Source organism: Aphelocoma coerulescens, chromosome 3 (genome assembly GCF_041296385.1).
Source record: "Aphelocoma coerulescens isolate FSJ_1873_10779 chromosome 3, UR_Acoe_1.0, whole genome shotgun sequence".
Taxonomy (NCBI): Eukaryota; Metazoa; Chordata; class Aves; order Passeriformes; family Corvidae; genus Aphelocoma; species Aphelocoma coerulescens.
This window is the reverse complement of record NC_091016.1, coordinates 84,965,718-84,986,639: the sequence shown is the minus strand read 5'-3', so window position 1 is coordinate 84,986,639 and position 20,922 is coordinate 84,965,718. Positions and strand designations below refer to the sequence as shown.

Sequence of the window (20,922 nt, the reverse complement as noted above, 5' to 3'; positions counted from 1 at the left end):
TATATCAGAATTCTTAAAAACAAGAAGTCTGCTACTTCTTGGCAAGTAGCAGACTCAGAGAGACTGTTGGAGATGACAGATTATTTAGTGTGTAAACTTAAGTGTTTGATGTTTTCAGTAAGATATTGCGGCAGGCATAAAGAAGAGTTGCCTGTGCTTTCTGTAGTAAAGCTCATACAGACAGAATGTATTTCATAATCCAAATATTGGAACTGGCACTCTTAAGACTCTATATTGTTTTAGCACTAAAAGAACCCAAACATCTATGACAAAGTGTATTAATTTATCTGGTAAAAGGACACAAAAACCATCACAGCCTCACAGAGGATACCTGCAGGAATACATGAAGAACACAGCACCTCTGAAGAACTAACAATGACGGTTGCTAAAATGAAACAGTTCTTCAAACTGATGATTAACAAATAATACACAGGATCAAGAAAAGAAGACATCAGTTATTAACTAGTTAGAGTTACTGTTTTAAGAATGATCCTAGAATTATTTAATAGCAGCAATAAAAAGAAAAGAGTGTTAGAATTTAGATATTGGAAGGAATGCTGACTAATTTTTGCATGTCTAATAATTTCATTTGAAAGTGAATCAACAAATGTAGCCTGATCCTTCAAAAAAGCATCTTCATTTTTTTGTGTTGAAATAAATTGATTTGGAAACTGCATCCCAAAAAATTAGGAAAGAACTTGGATTTCCCTCTTGGACAAAAAAGCTTCAGCTCAACACTGTGTTCTTTATTTTGGACTCCTCCTTTTCCTTACAAAGTGCAGAGAGCAACAGACCTGCAAAAGGTCTGACAATACCATATCCCAAGTGGCACAAGGCATAAATTACCAACACTGCACCGTAGCTGCAAATCTCTGGGTTCAATGGCAAAACATGCTAGGCAGTGCTGGCCAAGGATGTGATTACACAGTAATCACACAGAAATTTCCTCTTTTAAATCCCACCAGTAATTAAGAGAGATGAAGGTAACTGTTCAAATGCGAGAATAAAGAAACAACCGTGCTACTGGACTGCAATTCTGGACCAGAGATTTGTAATCAATCACATCAGACACCAGGACAATCCCTACAAAGCAGATGGACTTTAAAGAGCTCATAGAGTTGCTTTCTTTTCCTTAACTCTGTTCTTTAGCCATCTTCTGAGGTTAAGAATAAAAAAAAGGACATTTTAAGGGGAGCAGAGAAGCATGACATCATCTGCTCTTCGTTTTAGCAGAAAGGCAACTGATTCCTGTGTGTGTTCACTGCAGGAACCTTTTGTGGCCAGAGCTGCCTCTTCTGATTTATCTGTATATCTGTAAATCACCTGTGGAGAGCAAAGAACCGATTAGTATGGATTACTGGAAGTATTCACTGCAGAAATGCCAAGCTACCTAATGAGGACTTATACTGTAAGTCCTGCTGTTGGAATAAATCTGCTGTTCATCAATTAATGTTCTACAATTCCTATTAAATACATATTATAATTCATAAAATGTATTAATAAGCTTGCTCAAATATCGGACCACAGATGTGGCTCATGGGAGGGCTTTTAAGGTCTGATCTCTGACAAATGCTGAGCCTGCACAGAGCCATTAAAATCACTGGGAGTATATGTGCCAAGCACTACTCAGAATGAAGCTCTTTTGCCATTCTCCAGATTTAGATAGAAATCAACAGATCTTCTGTATTTGGACAGGATTAAAGCTGATAATTCAAGCAGGGTATCTTACCTACCCTATCATTATGCAGACAATGCTTATTCCATGCACCCACACTGTATTCTGCAAGATACATTTAAACTAATATTTCTTCTCCAAAATAAGTTTCTTACATTGCTTCAGTTCTTTCCCATATTACTGGTAAATGTGTACTAAAATTCCTCCAAATCATTCTCCAAGAAATCCAGCAAGAGCAATATTGGTCTAAAACTTCCTGTGGTAGACTTCAGCAATCCACTACCACACAAATCAACTCAATTTCTTTTTGCAGTAGTGAAATACCTAAGCTTAAATTTTACATGCCTCACTATCTCATAATTAGGAACAGTCCCATAAAATTGTAAAATGGCTGTTCATTCACGTTCTTCATCCTTTACTTTCCAAAGTCAGTCATTCAAACAATTCTGAGGGCAATTTTTATATTATATCTCAATAAAAATCTTTCTTAGGTCATCAAATATTACCAAAACAGATGATGCACAGTGAAAGAAATAGTATCCAGACAATAACCCTTTAGGCAAGATAAAAAAAAACCAAAAAAATTAGTTTAAAAGTTGCTAGAGCTAAGTTATTTTGACAAGGCAGCATCAGTGACTGAGTTTGAAAAATACTTCTTGATAAGCTCCCTGTACAGTGCAGACCAGACCAGCTGCCCAAAAACTGTCAAAAGGCAGAGCTGTACAGCCCAAAGTTCTATATAAACACGAATGTAACAAGTAAACACAGTCAGTCTGAACTGAGGAGAGAGAAATGCAACATCCAGTCTTAATTAGTGCCTTTGACAACTAGGTGTGCTTGTGTAAAATGAAACAAAGCCTCTAACTTTGATCGACTAAAAATAAATCTGTAGGTTTGGGGTGGTGAAGGATGGTGAGATACAGTCATTGGTTCTGATGAATTGTATAGTAATAAACTACACTGTGTTAAGAGAAGGAGCTTTCTATGTAGTCCTAAAAGATAAAATTCAAGAATTTTATAGGATTTCATAAAATTGCTGCATCAGTGGATATATAAAATTAACTGCTCCTAGGACTGATTTCAAACCCCTTCAAAACCCACAAAAAGGATCAAGTAAACCACATTATGAGTAGTTGTTAAAAACTCTGGAAAGAGGAAAGTTTTTTCGGGTCATTGCTAGCAAAACTAAAATGTTTTCTGGGATCTGAAATAGTTTTTTTGAACAAAGCAGGAGAAGCCCACACTGTAGGAACTGAAGAAGAAATTAAAAAAAGATGGAGCCTGGAACTTTTCAGAAGACAGAAGAAAAAAAAAATTAAAAAATGAAAGGCTGCTGAGTAGAAATTCCACTCAAGGGCTTTTATACTTTGACTATGAATAAAGAACTTGCATGTATGAGAAGATATTTTGCATGGTCTCCAAATTCCTGTTTCTCTATTTTCATGTAAATGCCAAAGGATTAAGTTGTAAGCTGGAGTATTAACAGGGACAGATCTAGAGAACAATGTTTTTCTAACATTAGGGTGAATTAAGGCTCCTGCACTAAAATATCAGTGCTCTACCTCCACAAATGAGCACCAGGCATAGGGCAACTACCCAAGAGGGACCTCATCACACATTTCACCTGCAGTTTAAGTTAGTCAAGGTGAGGTTATTCCCAAAGAATTCTGTTTCTCCATCTTCCCTCCCACCACATTTACATGCTTTCCCTCCCACATATACTGTTTTATCACTTTTCTGATATGCCCATTTGGGGTTTTTTGGGTTTTGTTTGTTTTGTGAGGCTAGTTACTATTTGATTCAGGTCACAAATGGCTATTCACAGAATCATTAAAGCAAATTAAATAGGAATGTGTATGGTGGTGAAAGGGAATGAATTTAGCCTTAAGCCAACTGTGAAACAATAACCTGAGATGCCAGAGAGTGCCTAGAATCCATTCAGTCTCAAAGGATCTCAGCAGAGTTTGTTTTTAAACTGATCTTGAAATATTTTTGGTTTGAGTTGATTCTACATTGGAATTTTTCCACTTTTCCACATAAAAGAGAAAGAAGTATTTTTGAATGAATGAAGCACGTTGAAGCACTTAATGTTGGAACCTTGTAAATACAAGCTATTAATAAAATGCAAAAGTCCCATACTGAAACAGGAAAAATTATTCATGAATTCTCCTCCTTTCTCCCCAACAGTGCTTATCAAATTAAAGAATTACTTGTTTTCTAGAAACAGTGTTTGTCTAAAAATATTTGGTCAAAAAAGATCATCTAGCTTAGCTGGAAAGGACATGGACAATGCAGCAGACTGATGAAGAGTACAAAAGTGAGGTCAGGAAGCCAGAATCTGGCAAATAAACCAGGAAACAAGGGTACACAACACTCAAGACTTCAAAACCAACTCAGGTTGTTTCATCTGAAGACTACATCTGTCTGTACAACTGAAATACCAAATTAGCAAACAGACACACTCTGTACTATTACCATTGTCCAGAGGGCCCTACATGTACACAGCTTCTGAAAATACCAACAGAGCAACAAAGCAAGTCATACTGTGCACAGCATTATACATCCATATTCACTTCCATATGACATGCCTTCGATCACAATGGCTTTTGAAAGGAATAAATCCAAGAGATGTTAACAATATCACTACTGTATTGTTTCACAATACAATCCTCCAAAGTAGTAAAGTTAAGACTGCAATCAAAATGAAGACTAAGAGAGAAGAGAAAATGGTAAGCAAAAAAGACCCAATGATTTACAAGGAAAACTTGTCAACTTATTTATTTTCAAAATACAATCTTTTCTCCTTCTCACCAGCAGAAATTAGTCTCTTTATACAGCATCAACAGGCCTTACAGAGCTTCAAGAGTCATAGGGAAACTGAGGGAAGAGTAGGAGGAATAATGGGCAAGAAGGCTTTAGTCATGAAATCATAAGCAGCAGGAACTTGATTTATCAAAACACATTCTCAAAGCATTAAGATAAACCAGTGGTATAATACATGAAGGATTTTCTTTTGTTCCTAAGAGCAATGAAAAAAGGGTATCTCATCTCTAACTGTCTATAGTTAGCCAAGTTAAGGATGATTCAAAGTACTTGTTTGCTCTGTCATCTTAACAATTGTCTCACTACTTATGATTACTTGATGCACTGTTTGAGAATTCTGTCACACTGGAGACCAGTGTAACCAGCAGGTTGGCTAAAAGTTTTCCATATGCAGCAAAGAGACCAGAAGCTCTGGAGTGTACCACTGCACGGCTGCCTGCAATGGGGAAAGCCAAAAGGGTGGCAATTTTCCTTCCACTTCTATAAGGAGAAAAATACTTCTCTTGCTGCTTCTGTAAATTCAGTCAACGCTTGTTCCCATTACAGAAAAAGAAAACATCCTCTGCAATATGAATCTCTTCCTGAAGATACATTTGTGTACTGATAATAGAGTTGTGATATTTACCTGGAGATAAAGAGGCAGGCTTTCCTGAATGGCAGACAGCAAAGCCACAGGCAGCTCCTTGTCCTGCTGAAGCACAGAGTGTGGCAGCAGTAAGCAATCCACAATGCGAAACAAGAGTTGCTGTGCCTTGGAAGTAGCCAATATCGGTGCACAGAATTTTACCAGACATCCTGTTGAAAAAAATTTAAAAAATCCCAAAGCAATTTACAGTTAGGAAAAAAATTAAGAAAGCCTAAAGAGGCCTATGTTAAATTAGATAATGTGAGAGTAGTAAGAGCAACTGAATTGTCTCACTTCCATGTACTCATTCCATGGCATCCTTTTAAAAAATCCCAGTCAAAACAACTCAAAAGTCCACTTACAGTTCACCAAAATGAAATACTAAATTAATTCAACACATTACAATTAGAACTTTTTAGGCAAGCAAAGCTGCTTTAGGAAAAGTACAGCAATGCTAAAGAAAGGATGAGTCTCTTAGCTCCCCGCAGAAAACTTAACTAAACGTGATCCATAACCCTATTGGAATCAGCACACACGCACCTGAACATTTACCTTGCTGTGTGCATTCATCCCTTTTACAGAGAAATGCTGCCTTTGCCTTCCCTTCACATTTGTCTAACACCACTGTGGCAACACCACATCAGCAACTACTCGCACAGCAATTCAATGTTAGCAAAACATTAAATATCCTTCAAATTGCATTTAATTTCAACAGATTAAGAAGAACAAAGGGCAGTCAACTCCATTAACCAGCACAGTCTTGCCAGGTCTTTGTGGGACTCCCAGTTCACAAACTGAGAGCCTTAGAGAACATCTTTCTTGTTTTCAGTACAATAGTGTATCACTTGCACAGCTTTGAGCCAGTTTTAAGATTGTTCTTTTGACTTGCAAAAAAAAAAAACCAAAAAAAGGAAAAAGGTGTTGATGTGTAAACACCCCAACTTTGAGAAACATCTTCATTGCAGACCAGATGTAATTTTTCATGAAAAACTAACTCCATACTCAGAAGTGTTAATACTCAAAATACACATTAAATAAAACAAGATTCTTATGTAGTAGTTTCCACAGACATTTTAAACTTTATATTTAATTAGAGGCAAGAAAAAGTGTGCTGGGTTGAAAATACAGGAATATCCCAAGGAAACATGTTTAAGACTTTGAAAATAATGGAAAATCAAAAGTAGGCTGTTACAAGATATTATTAATCTATAAAAGTCATTCATTATCATCTCTAAAAACAACGCAAAACAACATTAATCTTGTGGAGTGAAAGAAAACACAATGATCAATCATAGAGAAAGAGAACGATCACCTAACAATACTCCTAATAATGTTGTCTAAGCTTCCTGCTTTGAAAGAAACATGGTCATTCCAGCTAAAAGTACTCCTTCTATTATCACTGCTGTGATGTATGGGACAGTACAAGACACAATCTGACTACAGACTGGAGGTGTTTAGATTTGTTAAGCTTCATGCTTTGTCCTTGTAATTTAACAAGCCCACAGAATGTGAAGCAGTGATTGAAATACACTTGAATTTTTTTTTTCTTTTAAACCTTCTTTATGTTTTCTTAAATAAAAAGAAGGGACATTTTCTCGCACACAACACCATGATTGAAGATTAATCGTTTCCTACTGCAAAGAACAAAAAGGACAACACCAATCTAAAAAGGAAAATACCAATCTAAAATTACTTTCCAAGGCTTCAACCCTCTTCTGGATACCTAAAAACGATTAATTTGATCTTGTGTATCAAAAGTATGCTGATCTCACAATATAAAAATAAAGTATTTTACAAAACTCTAATTCCAGTACATTTAATGCACCTTTTGCATCTTGGTCATGCTTTCCCTGTGCACCTTGGAATCATGAGGTAAACTGTGTATGCATGCAAATCATTACCTCTCTTTTAAGATGCATAAGGTTTACCCTATTTTTAAAGGTAAGTGGGTCAGACTGGCACATTCGTTGATAATTAAAGCACTCTTCTTTTTCCACCCTAAGTGTGGTTCCACACTTAATGAATAAATGCTAGATTTGCATTTTAGTAAAGCACAGAGTGTATGTCAGAGAAGCAGTTCGTAAAAGAAGCAAAATACATACCTGAGCCAACTTGGCCACTGCCATAACTCCACTACACACCATGTAGCCTGTCATAATACTGCTTACCACAGAATGCCCTGAGTTAAGAGGGACCCCCAAGGATCACCAAGTCCAACTCTCAGCCCTGCACAGGACACCCCCAGGAGTCACACCATATGCCTGAGATCATTGTACAAATACTTCTTGGACTGTCAGGCTGGTCCTGTGACCATTTCCCTGGGGAGCCTGTTCCAGTGCCCAACCCCACTCTGGGTGAAAAACCTTTTCCTAAACTCCCTAAAACCAGAATTTTAAACTCTACCTTACCCCTCCACACTGGCCCTAACCAAATCTGCCCACAGTTTGCTGAATCCTATGACTCCTTGGCTGCACTTCCATTTCTAACTTAACTACAGTGATTGAAACAATCATTCACATAAGTGATTACTACAGTGTTTTCTCTGGTGAGCCAGGCTATGCCCCATAGCTTGGATACCTAACACCAAAGCTGCATGTTGTCTCAATCCACAGGGTTTGAAATCTGGAATTCTTTCAGAAGGGTGTATACCTAACCTTTATGTTCTATAGGAAAAACTCAGAGCTCATCACTTCTGTTTAAAATGAGTGGGCACAGGAAGGAGACAACAAAAGACCTCATATAAAAAGATCCCATGACCCTCTATGGGAAGACCAGATCCACTGTGGGTATGAATTGCTGTAACTTTAGGAACTGCTATGAGTTACAATAATCCTCACTACAGCTAAATAGCCAGAAGCCAACTCTTGTCACAGTTTCTGAGTTTGTTTAGGTAAAACAGGTGGTTTTCAGTAATGAAAGATGTGAAAACACCTTACTTTTGAAAATACTGATTTGCAGGGGTAATAAAAAACCCCACAAACAAAAACCACAAAGAGGTTATACATCAGGATCTAGAGAAAATCTGGAAAAAAAAATCTAACTGCAGTATCTTGGTGGCTTTCTTTTCTCAAACATTAAATAGTATAGAGGAAATACATATATGGATAGTATAGAGGAGAAAAAAAGTATTAAAAGTTTATTTTACTGATTCCTTAAAACTATTTCCTAAAAGAAAAGAGGTTGTAAAATAATTACCTATGATCCAATATGTAAGCTGCAAACCTTCTGGGGGTCCTTTTGCCTTCAGATAGGGTTTTACGTACTTTAATACATCACCTAAATACTCCAGAGTCTTTGCTACCATGGCAGATTTCTCAGGGAGTGTCTGAAGACCACTGTAAGTTCTACCAACAGCCTGAAAAAACAAAAACATTGAAATAAATATAAATCAGCTTACTAGGTCTCTCATGAGACTTTTGTGAGTCATTTCTTTTTCAGCACTCTAAATCTGATACATAGTCTCTTTTTACTAAAATTGTCCTATGAAACTAACACAGGGACAGATGTACAGTACCTTAATGAACTGGACAAGAGCATTTTCTGGATCTTGCTTGAAAACTGACTGTCCAACATTAGCCTTTAAAAGAATGTTTTCTACTTCTGAGAGTTTAAAAATCAGTCTTGTCATTTCAGTCAGCTGCTCCATGTAGGCTTTTCCTGATTATTACAAGAGAGCACATCAGTAAATACAGCATACAGCTTTTAGATTTAATTTAGTCCCAAAATGATAAAGTAAAACACCGTTTTAAAATACCTAAAACACAAGTATTCGGCAACCAACTGCATCTCTCCAGACAAAGAATGTAAGTCCAAACCAATTATTTTTCTGATATAAGTTATAAGAGAATGAAGAGTTTTAAGTATGGATAAGTATGGATAACCAAGCTGATGGCTTTCTTTTTTTTTTTTGAAATCTGGAAAACATGTATGAGAAATAACGACTAGAAGATGTGTTCTATAGATAATTAGAACTGCAGTGGTTTTAGAAGAAGGGATGAAGTATTGCTCTAATAAAGCAAAATACCCAGTATAAAAAAGGGGAGAATTAATTGCAGCTAGATCCCCCCCCCCGCCCCTTTTTTTTCTTTTAGGCCATTCACAGCATGATTTCTGAGTATTTACTTCAGATTTTCCCTTTTTTTAGAGCAGTTTCTCCATGGGGGAAAAATAACTTGTCTCCTTGGGAGCAAGTTTTTATTCTTTGCTTCCAAGGAAACAAGCTCTTTTATCTTTGTTTGTGATAAATTTGTCATATGCAGAGCAGGCAAACTATCAATAAATAGCACAAGCAGTGTAAAGAAACACATTTTGTAATTAGGTAAAAGTAAAGGAATACAAACAAAAATACATTTTGTAATTAGCTGAAAATGTTTGCCAGCTTTGCAATATAGCCCCGTTACTGCAAACATGAGGGAAATGTGAGCACTTACCAACTGTTCTCTCAGCATCTGTCTTGGCCAAGGCGCCACTTGGTTGATCGAGGAACATTTGCAAAACGCAGCGAAACCACGAACGTACTGTCAAAGCTTCGTAGGATGTATAGCCCATGCTAGAAAAAGCTTCACACAGTGAACTGTGTGGGTAGAAGAGGAAGAAAAAAGGTAGAGAGATCTAATAAAAGTAGGCAGAAAGGTGACAGTGTCTCTCATTTGGCTGTAGATGCACATAAACATGTGTACGTATGTTTTGGCTACATAAAATAGAGAGAGGAAAATGGGAAATGCCTTACTCTAACAATGGATGATTTGACTGCATTACCTAAACTGACAATGTACAATGCTGGAAATAGTTTATCTGAATCAGCCTGGTACTTCATATTGACACTGCTTAAGCTGCTCCAGCCTTTCATACAAAGCCAGCCCAGGTGCCCCATGCTACTCTGAAGTCTGCTTAGTTCTAACTACATTAAAGATGGAAAAGAGAAGGTCTGCTTTAGCAAATAAAGATATGCCATGTTCGAAACAGATCCAAAAGGGAAACATAAAAGGTCATCTTGGAGATGAGAAACTGCTGTACTTGGCAGTACACTTAGAGACATATTCATTTGGGTATGTATACACACACAGGTATATACATTCCCACACGAATTTGCTATATATGCTTTCAAACACTTGCTACCATTCTACCAGTCAGGTGTCAGACCAGAGTCACGCAATGCACAGTCCCTGTGCTCTGCTGCTCTGTATTCCCAAAGTTTTACTTGCCTCACTACCATGAGTAGATGCTGCAGTCATTTTCCCAAGCATATCAACCTTGCATCATTAATTCTGGAGAAACTCCTTGCTAAATACAGCAGGTGTGTTCTGCACTCTGTTTCCAATTACTATCAAATGAGCTGCATGTGTGCTTCAGGCCAGGGAAGTTTTTTGAAAACAGTTACATGTTTTATTTGAGATACTTCCTCCCTGGTCAGTCCTGGATACTTCAACTTTAATGAAAAATGCTTGTACTCTTTCTTGATATACGTACATGTAAATCTACTTATTTTCTACTGATTTTTTACTCATGCTTGCAACAGAATGTCAACAAAGGTCCAGATGGAAACCAAACTGGATTCTACTTCTCACTAAATAACATTAATGAAGTTGAGAGGTTTTTCAGCTTCATTTACTTAAAACCAGTGACACTTGTATATTTTGTCTGAACATCCCTGCTGAAGTACTACTGACAAGGTAAGTAAGGAAGCAAATAAAAAAAATTTAACACTGAATTCCAGGACCAAAAGAGAACAAATAGGTTGCCTATGGACTGAATGCTCCTTGCAGTAACATGTAAACAAGTTCAGTCTTATGTAATCTTGATGTACACAGCTAGTCTACTTGGTCCCAAAGGCTCACAAAACCACTTTCTGTTGTAGTCTCACACTCCTGTTTCTCTTGCTTGCTGGTAGGTGGGCCACTTAGGCATCTTCTTAGAACTGGAAAGGAATATGCTCCTAATCCTCAGAAAGGAAAGAACAATAACTACCTGCTAGAAGCATGGCAAGTGGTCTTTTTAAAACAGTGAGCTTATTCACATGCTCAGAGTTAGTTTAGACAGCTTATACCACTATCATGTACTACACAACATGGATCTGGAGAGCATATTTTAGGATCTACTGCAGAAGAAATTCCAAAGCTCGTGTGTATGTTGCCAGAGCTTGCAGGGTATAACAGTATTGGAAACAATTTTTTTAACTGAGAATGTTTGATGTGAATATTGTCAGAGCACAGTAACCATGAAGTCTTAAGATCCTAGCACTTAGATACTTTGATAACTTTTGCTCTACAACTGCCTAAGATAAATAAGTACATGAATCATGCTCCAAAAATAGTGTTTTCAAGACAAGAGTGTTTCTAGTATGATACCTCTGTATTCTACCAAAAATATCTTACCTTAGGTACTCGCTGTCCTTTCACAAGGAATCTGAGCTAGGAAAACAATGCATCTATGTACACATTGTTACCAATATGTCAGGTGCTTAATGAATACTGGTAACAAATACTTAAGTAACTGCTTTCAATCACCTACTTGAGCATTTACTGAGAGAATTGGTAATTAACTTAAAGCACCTAAACAATACTCTTATTTCATTCAGTACATGCCAGGTATCTGCAAGCTTGAATGAAACTCATCCTATAAAAATCATAAAAGAGAAATATAGCAGAGGACTCAACACTCCTTTCCCAAGTTCCAAACTGACACACAAGGAACTAAATTCAACCTTTTCTAACACCTCCCTGCAAGAAGGCCATAGCCTCATCTTTGTCAATCACACTTAAATAATCTGTACCATATCCTGATTTACAGTTACTGTCCTTAGTACACTATGTACCCTAAAAATGTGCAACATTTTTCACTTTCAAATACAGTCCGACACAGAAATATTCCCTCTTTCTCTCTCATTTCTCACCTCCCCTGCTTCCAAAACCTGATTCAGAAGCGGGCAAGGCGGGCAAAAAAAAAGCACACCACAGAAACAACCACCACCCATCCATCTTAGGTTCACAGAGGCTTACTTAGTGAAAATAAAATTTCTCAGGTATACAAAAATTTGACTGGATTGTCCTGGGCAATCTGCACTAGCTGACCCTCCTTGAGGGGATCTAAAGAATCTGGACCATTTTAATGAAACATTACAGTCTGAAGCAAGATTTTCCTCAAGTCTAATGAAGGATGAAAATGTACTGGAAGAACAAGCAGTTGCAATTTTTCACCTGTTTTGAATCAGATGACTTAGATATCTTGACACCAGCTGAGGCCACACCATGTCATCCCATCCAAACAGCCTCATCATTGACAGAACAGGCTGTGGCTGGAGATCTGATAGGGCTTTGCTGGGTATATCCAAAGCTAAGAGAGTAAAACCTGTTTTTAGAGAGAGAAGAACATGGCACCACGTTAATAATTTCTCAGTATAATCCCGGTTCCACTAAAAAGTAATGAAAATTAATTACAATTAATAATGTGCAGTCTGGAAGTACCAGAAATCTCAATTAACAGGGAAACTGTTCTAACAGAGAGTGTTTGTACCCACATTAAAAATGTAGCCTCTATCCCAAGCAGTTTGTAAGTCATCAAGACACACAGGCAGCAAAGGAGGAAAAATGGATCCTAACATATGCAATTTTAAATAGATTCACAAAACCACAGTTTATAAATCCTGAAGGCATAGTTTTACCCCCTCTGCAATAAAAAACATGTCTTAAAACCTGCCTTTTTATCTTCTTGACTTCCCTTTCTTACTTCCATCCACTCTATCTTGCCCTGTACACTTAAGCATTACTGTGCTTTACTGGGTTGAGTTTTATTTATTTGTTTTGTTGTTTCTACACACTTCTCACAATGAAAAACTGTATCTGGAAAGAATTCACTCAGTAAAAGCTGGTACCTTTCTATTTTTAGAAGACTTTCCTGTATCAAAAGTTACCATATAAATAAAGCACTACAGAAGAATTTACTCTTGAAAAGGATCACCAAATAACAGCTGCAGATCTAGAAAGAGGGGCAGTACTTTGTGCAGAATTTTGTTAATGAAGCATAACCTGTTTCTGTTAGGTCTACTGTTGAATCTGTAGTATCCAACACTACTAGAATAAAAAAATATAATGCATTCTTAATATTGGAAATGACAAGTGCATTCAAACTCAGAAATTAAATGTAATCTTAAATGCTGGGCAGTTATTAGGTTACAGGAAATGAGAAGCACCAAATGAGTCCGGAAAACTGCCCTCATTGGATGGCAATGAAAAAGGGGCTCATTAGTTCCCAAACTCTCCAATTCAAGTTAAACATAATACTAAAATAAATATAAACCTGCGTGCATTGATCAGCTGACTTTGAATTGGACAGGAAAGGCTAGTTTTCAGAAACAACAATGAAATTGTTTTCATTAACAGTACAGGGACAGACTATCGCAAGCCATGAGTGACTTCCCACTTCCTTATGTGCCTCAGAATAAACAAGAAGGTCATACAGAGTCCCCACTCTGCCTTAGCTGAGGAAACAATTTGTGCCAGCCTTCTTCCAGATTGTCACCTCGTTTCTGCAGCATCAGCCATAACAGGAGTTGGGGAGAAAAGGCAGATAGAACAGTGCTGTGAGGCCCAGGCTGTTTGCCTGGCAGGGGGAGCAGGAGAGCTGTGACAGCTGCTCTCTCTCTCCTCTGGCTGCAACCTTAAGGCGAGAAGCTCAAGCAGCGTGGGAAAGGTTTGCCTATCTCTGTAGTGCTACCTAACACATCTCTATAAAGCAGGTCACAACTGCACTCCCCTCCTTCTCAGAGGAGTTTATAATAGCTTGCTGCTCTTGCTACTTCACAGTGCTAATATAAAATAAAAAAGCTATGCCACTGTAGGAAATGAATGAAAGTTCTGACATTAACAACCTCCTCCTTTGATTTGTATTGCTGTTTCTCACACGTTTCAGCGGTGTGAGACCACTACTGTTGCACACTGCCCCTTTCATTAATGCTGCCTCCTAACTACCACAGAGCTGCTTCAAATGAAGGATCTTTCAGCTTTTCTACTACCAACTCAGTACTCCTGAGCTTGTAACTGTATCTAATTCATATCATGATGGGAAAAAATATTTTATGTTTCACTCCTCTGAATTTTAGTTGACTGGATACAAGATTTCATTGTAACTACACAATACAGTGTTAGCTACTGATGTTAAAGATCAAACTGGGGTATCTTTCTATGCACTGCCAAGCTGACTCATTGCATGTGGAGCTCACACACATATGGAATGTTGTACTTCAAGATTAAAAGCCTTCAGTGTAAAGCAAGAAAAATAATTAGAATGGATTATGAAACAGTTTTATGACCATGAATATAAGGGTTTAGCAACAGGCAACACTCAAGTAAGCAACCTCTTAAAAATTGCCTTCAAATGAAAAATGTTTTTAAAAATTTAGTTTGAATCTCAGCCATTATGAACAGTTCAACACAAATAAACTTATACAAAACCAAGTAAATTCTGGATATAGTGAAAAAGAGTATTCTTATTTATATTGTATAACACTTGTATGTTGATTATAATCTGTGACTAGTAGTGAAAAAGAAGTCAGGCTTGTATAGCTTCAAACCCCTTTGGCGTTCTCAATGTGTTTGTATTCTATTAAAGAATTCAACACTACAATATTTCTTTGTGTCAAAACATTTAGCACAGATTCCACTTTTTGCATTTATACATATGTAAATCACTACATGGAAGGAGAAATATCCCAAAATACAAACTCCTTGAAAGTTTGTGATGCAGAGAATAGCACCAAATCCAGCAGGTTGCAGGGAGGGTCAGTGCTAACCTGCAGCTGTATCAGCAAGCTGAGGGGAAGGCGGTGTCTGTGACATTCTCTGGCTCTTCAAGTAGGGAAAGAAATTTCTCCAGAGAGCACTGGCGACAGCAAGGTGGTGCTCTTTAGCCACTAATGGAAGCTGTGCGTCTGGGGCTGTGTTTCCCAGCTGAAGTCCCTGGCTTACACGTTCGTGCACGCTCCTAGGGAGAAACAAAAACAATGTTTATGTTCAATAAATGAAAAATTCACATCTTTTTAAAACGCATTTACTACTACTTTAAACCACAGAGCCTGAGAACTGAAGGATCATTTTGAGCAATTAAAACCTTTATGCAAAGACATTATGCATACCAGTTATTTGATGGATGAATGATGGCATATTAAGCACCATAAAGTTAATGTTAATTACTAATGTCAACCATTAATTATATGCTTTTTAATATGTCAGATCAAAATGAGAAATTGGCAGCTTTAAAATGAATATCTGCATTTTGCAACTGCTAGCATGACAAGCAAGTCTGCTTCCAATCCAAAGCCAGGTGCTTCTTTAAAATTGTTGTCACTAGGATTTTTAGGATAGAGTTGTGTACAACAAATAATGGCAAATGATTTTGATCAATTGTAAAGCTTCCTTCTGAAATCCACTTCTCACTTGTAAAATCTCACTAGGTAGGAGTTTAGATAAAAGATTCATTTTATCCTGATGCAACTGCAGACAATTAGGTTTGACAGCAATGCCCACAGCTTTGTTAGTACAGTAAAGACAAAAGTTACCACTACACATAACTCCCATCTCTTCCTCAGACAATGTGGCATGAATTCAATAATGCACTCAATTTTCTTTGATTCTTCTAGTACCATTCCTGCTACTTAATCTAATTTGGAAGTTGTGACTTTCTAGAGGTTTAATAGAGATATGTCTGCAGGGAATCAATGTTCTCAGAGAAATGGTGGGGGGGGACATTAATAAATTTGTCTGGTAGAGCAGGATAGGAGGCATTACAGTACCAGGCTGATCAACTAAATAACATGCTTATTAAAAACAATCTGTAGGAACGCACTATCATTCCTGTTCCTATTTATCTTCTGGTCAACCCAATTGAGATTGTGCATTAAAGCACAGGCAGCATTATTACATTTGCTTTATTAAATTCTATAAACAGCACTGTAAAGTCAGAGTCAAGATATTTATAAGATAATGGCAAACTGCAGAGGCATTGAGAATTGCCTTAACACTAACATTTCTAGACTACAATGCTTTTTTCTTAACTGCCATTCTCACAATAGCAACTGTTTCACAAAAATCTTTCCCTAGATCTTTATTTTATGCTTACCCTAATTTTAAATAAACCAAAACAAAAATAGAAAAGACTCCAGCTCCTAGTTCCCTTCGGGAATGGGGGAAAATTATGAAAGAATTACACAACTCACAGCACTCATTAGGACATCTGAAATGGAATAATTTTAAATAAAGAGTAGGCTGGCTGCAAGGCCTTCCTGTACTACAGTTGATATTAGAAGCGCATCTCATTATATCAAATTAGTATCCAAAAATTCTGCCCAACACATAATTTAAAACATAAAACATACTGGCTGTCAAAGGTAACGATACCTTATGCCTGCCTGCAGGCATTCATTAGTTTCAATAGGACAGACAGAGAGAATTGAGTACCAGATACTTTTCGAATGGCTACATTGAACAGACAAGGAAAGGTATGCAGCATTAGGAGGAATCAAGGATTTCTCCGAGAGACGGCATGAGTCCAAACACAGGAACAGAAGCCAGGAATTCTAAACCCAGCACTTATTCCCTCTGTGGCTTCACATAAATCATACAGCCTTTGTTAGCCTCAGTTTCCCAGCCATGATATTTGGATAGTAAGACAGCTTACCCTTTAAGGATGCTGTGAAAACAATCAATGCTTAGAAACTGAGGATTATATTCAGTATGTCAGTTGGTATTCCTATTTACAAGGCATATTCTCCAAGTCAACATGAACTGAAATAGAAGTAAGATTAGCATAAAAAGTCATGCAACACTTCTTTGGGAGCATCCCCTTATTAAAAAAAGGACAAAGAAAAGGGTGTAGAAATAGTGAGGTCTAGAGGTCAAATGATGAAAAGGTAAAAGCAAGGCAAAAGACAAATTAAAAAATTACTTTTGCCTATTACAAAATGAAAAAGTTTAACAGTAAAAACAAAGGGCTTTTCTGTACTATTTTGTTAGGAAAGGAAAGCATGATGCCTCATAATGCAGAGACTAAAACTGCTGGGACCAAATTCTGCCCTACTTACATCCAAACTACGCTGTAAAATTGCACAAAGACCTTTTTCTCTCCTCTAAATTGCCTCTCCAAAGACGGGTGCCTTGCATCTCCTTTAGCCATCTATGCAAAGTAGAAGGGTGTACAGACTTCCAAAGTAAGGTAATATATCTCCGTGTCAGTGGAAGGGCAACACGTACAAATCAGTATTTATGTTTATTCATAGTAACCTACACAAATGCTTGCAATAAGGTAAATGCTTGGAATCGATGGGGCATCAATATATCCTGCAGCTGATGTAGCCAGCTACTTCTACCAACAAGCACATTTTTTAACTCTACAAAAATATGAATAAATGCAATTTTACTTTTTATTCAGGTTTCTACATTTTTCTAACACTAGACAAGCATACCATCAAACATCACTCCATTTCTAAAACTTTATACATTTAATTTTCCATTCTGTTAAGAATTCTGGAACCACCAGTTGCCTCACTGCATTGGTAAAAACTTGGTGTGGTTTTGACTTCTTTTAAATAATGAATTTCCTATTTTTGTATAAAGAGATGTGGGTTTTTTTTCATTTTGCCATCAGATCATATAAACCCTGGGTTTATTAAAGAAGGGAATGCTTGTGCTACTTGAATGAGGATTGTGCTGGATGTGTAGGTATAATAGTAGCATACAGGATTATTTTCTATATCCTATACCTAGGGTAAGGAATTGCAGCCATTCATCTGGATGTAGATACTGTAATCATAAAATATGCCCTTACAAGCCTGCATTACTAAAACAGAGCCAAACTTTAGGTCAAGTAAAAGAGTGAAACACAAAATTCATCAGCCTGCCTATATAAGGGAAACTTTGAAGTCACTACTAGTCTGTAATCTGCACTGGATGCATATTAGCATATAGACTTAATGCAATGTCATTTAATTTGATCTACAAGGGTTCAGAACTCCCCAACATGAGAGAAGACCTCTCTCCTACCAGCACTGCCAGGGGCTACCACCCTCAGGGTCTCACAGGCTATGAATACAGATACTGGTTTCTTCACAGACAGTATTCCCAGCTCCTCGACTCCCAGTCTAAGGCAGGCCAGCCAACATCTACAAATCTCAGCTGCCCAGTACAGCCAAGATTAAGCTCAAGAAAGTCTTTTTGAAGGACCTGAATGACCTTTTGATGTTGAAACAAATAAATAATTAAAAACCACCACCTGAAGGACCAACACGCTTGGATGAAACTAGGGAGATTGGGAAGAGATATACGAGTATTTCTAAAATGGTAAAATGGTTTTGATGCATAGAATTTCAACTACAATAATCACTTATTTCCAGAAAAACTCAGGCAAAGTGAAAGGAAGCAAAGCACCATCACAACCAGGTTCAAAGAGATGTAATAAGTGCTTTGTGCACTTTGCAAATCAGTGGAACTTGCACAATACTTAAATTTGGAAATTTCCCTTCCAAACATTCTCCCTCTTTTTATATCATTATCAACACAGTTTATAGAATCATGGAATTGTTTTGCTTGGCAGGGACATTAAAGATGACCTATTTCCCACACCCCTACCATGGACAGGAACATCTCCCACTGGACCAGGTTGCTCAAAGCCCCATCCAACCTGGCCTTGAAAACCTGTGGGGCATCCACAATTTTTCTGGGCAACCTTTGCCAGTGTCTCACCACCCTCACAGTAAAGAATTTCTTCCTAATGTGTAGCCTGAATTTCCCCTCTTTCAGTTTGTACCCATTACTCCTTATCCTATAACTACAGTTCCTGATGCAGAGTCCCTCTCTGGCTTCCCAGAAGGCCCCTTCAGATACTGGAAGGTTGCAGGAAGTCTCCACGCAACCTTCCATTCTCCAGGCTGAACAGCCCCAGCTTGCTCAGCTTGTCTTCGTAGGGGAGGTGTTCCAGTCCTCTTGTCAACTTCCTGGCCTCCTCTGCCCTTGCTCCAGGCCCATATCGATCCTCTGCTCAGGTCCCCACATGATGCCATGACTGACAGCTCAACCAGGGCTTGGGGGGGGGGGGCGGTGGGGGTGGAGCAGGGCACTGCCTCACCTTTAGCAAAGCCCAGCCTGCCCCTCCCACCAGACACGGATAGCGGGATTCCAAGGTGTTTCAAGACAAGAAACATCCCATCTCCGACAAGCGGTAGACTCAGATTTTAGTGACCAAACAGTATTTAGCAAACAGCATTGCAGAATTGCTTGAAAACTACTCATTCAATTTCACTTTCTTCAAATGCCGTAAAACACCAATACTTCTTTAATACCTGTACTGATTTCTTCCTGTTACACCACTAGAACTGCTATTTATGCTGAACTGCAAGCAAGGTTTCAGCAGAAGCCACACACATTTCCAGTAACTAAGTCTATCCAAGATAAAGCTGAAAAAGGTCCTCGTGTGCCCTCCATATTCCTTTGAAAATCCAATACGAGTATTCAACTAGTTGACTATTATATCATTTAATTACATGTTATAGCAAATTGCAACTACAGCGCTTATTTCATTGATCCCTATGGATACCAGTTCCCATGTTGACAAACTCACTGTTCAACTTCAACTTAGCAATTTGTTCCTAGGCATTTATTTAATTTTCGTCTGTGCTTCAAACATGCAGTTAACACTAAATACATGTAACTTGTCTGAATTATAACCACTTATAATACCATAAAATATTCAAAGTGTGAAGGAAAACACATTTTTAGAGTGAGTCAAATACTTTTATACAGGATTTTTTAAAACATTAAAAAAGAAAAGCTAGTTTCAGTCTGAACTGTAGTACTGACACTCACAAAGGCAAAACCAAAATGGTTGCATACAGGTTCAAATCTACTTTCAACGCAGTATCATAGCACTGTGCCAAGATACAAGTAACAAACTGTATGATCCCACCTCTCTTACAAATGCAGATTCATGCAAAAGAAATGGATCTGGATTCACAGAAATGGCATACTAGCTGCATGGTGGTGCAGTGTAGAGAGTGGTGGCAAGTCACAGATTTGGGTTTCAGGCATCTCATGGTAAAGGCTCCTGGCTTTCTGGTCGCTGGCGAAGGATTGTGACCATCTGAGCTAATGTGTGATAAGGTGAACCTCCTTTCTCTTGGCCCCAGTTATGAATGCAGGTGCGCCGAGTGGCAGAGCTCCGCACCGAACTGGTAATCACCATGTTTAGTAAGGGCACTGATAGCATGCTTACAGGAATTTTAAGTGCTAGAACATCTACTTCATGGCCTCAAAGTGCCTAAGCTGGATGCTAAACAGCTAAGGCCTATGAAAACAGCCTTAATGCCTCTAAGCACACGTTTTGGTACCTAGGAAAGTTGGGTGCTTAAAACAGAGTCACCTAAGCACTGTCAGACACTTCCACATTCAGTCTGTTTCAGTGAGACACACATGGAGGAAGGTGACTAAATTCTACCCAAATCTGATTCAAATATCCAAGCCTTCTTTTAAATCTGTTTCTAAGCTCTCTGGGATACAATTTCTTTTTTATAACCCTTTATATAGCACCCAGTGTATTGAGACTGGTATGACTGCAGTAGGAACTCTCAAAGTGCACAGAATTTTCACCCATCTTTGTGGAATTAAAGACTACATTTCAAAAAGCTAAGCAAGATGAGAAAATTAAGACCAAAAATAAATTTTCCCATCCATTAAAAGAAACACTTGGAAAAAGATCCCACAGTTTATAATATGTGTCAGCACTGTGTAAGCCATAATAATAGCAGTAGCACCACCAC

General features: G+C 37.9%; 1 protein-coding gene across 4 annotated transcripts in view; it reads right to left on the bottom strand.

The window, feature by feature from the left end:
- The window catches only part of MMS22L (MMS22 like, DNA repair protein), a 90,295-nt gene that overhangs the window by 9,432 nt on the left and 59,941 nt on the right, over nucleotides 1-20,922 (bottom strand). For 3 of the 4 annotated variants that reach the window (XM_069011101.1, XM_069011103.1, XM_069011104.1), the window contains 6 exons: nucleotides 14,911-15,101; nucleotides 12,320-12,470; nucleotides 9,554-9,696; nucleotides 8,638-8,780; nucleotides 8,319-8,478; nucleotides 5,124-5,293 (listed from right to left, as the gene is read on the bottom strand). In XM_069011101.1, coding sequence (XP_068867202.1) covers nucleotides 5,124-5,293; nucleotides 8,319-8,478; nucleotides 8,638-8,780; nucleotides 9,554-9,696; nucleotides 12,320-12,470; nucleotides 14,911-15,101 — 958 coding nt within the window. Of the gene's footprint in view, nucleotides 1-4,472; nucleotides 4,935-5,123; nucleotides 5,294-8,318; nucleotides 8,479-8,637; nucleotides 8,781-9,553; nucleotides 9,697-12,319; nucleotides 12,471-14,910; nucleotides 15,102-20,922 lie in introns of those variants that run through there. The other variant, XM_069011105.1, reaches the window with a different exon arrangement.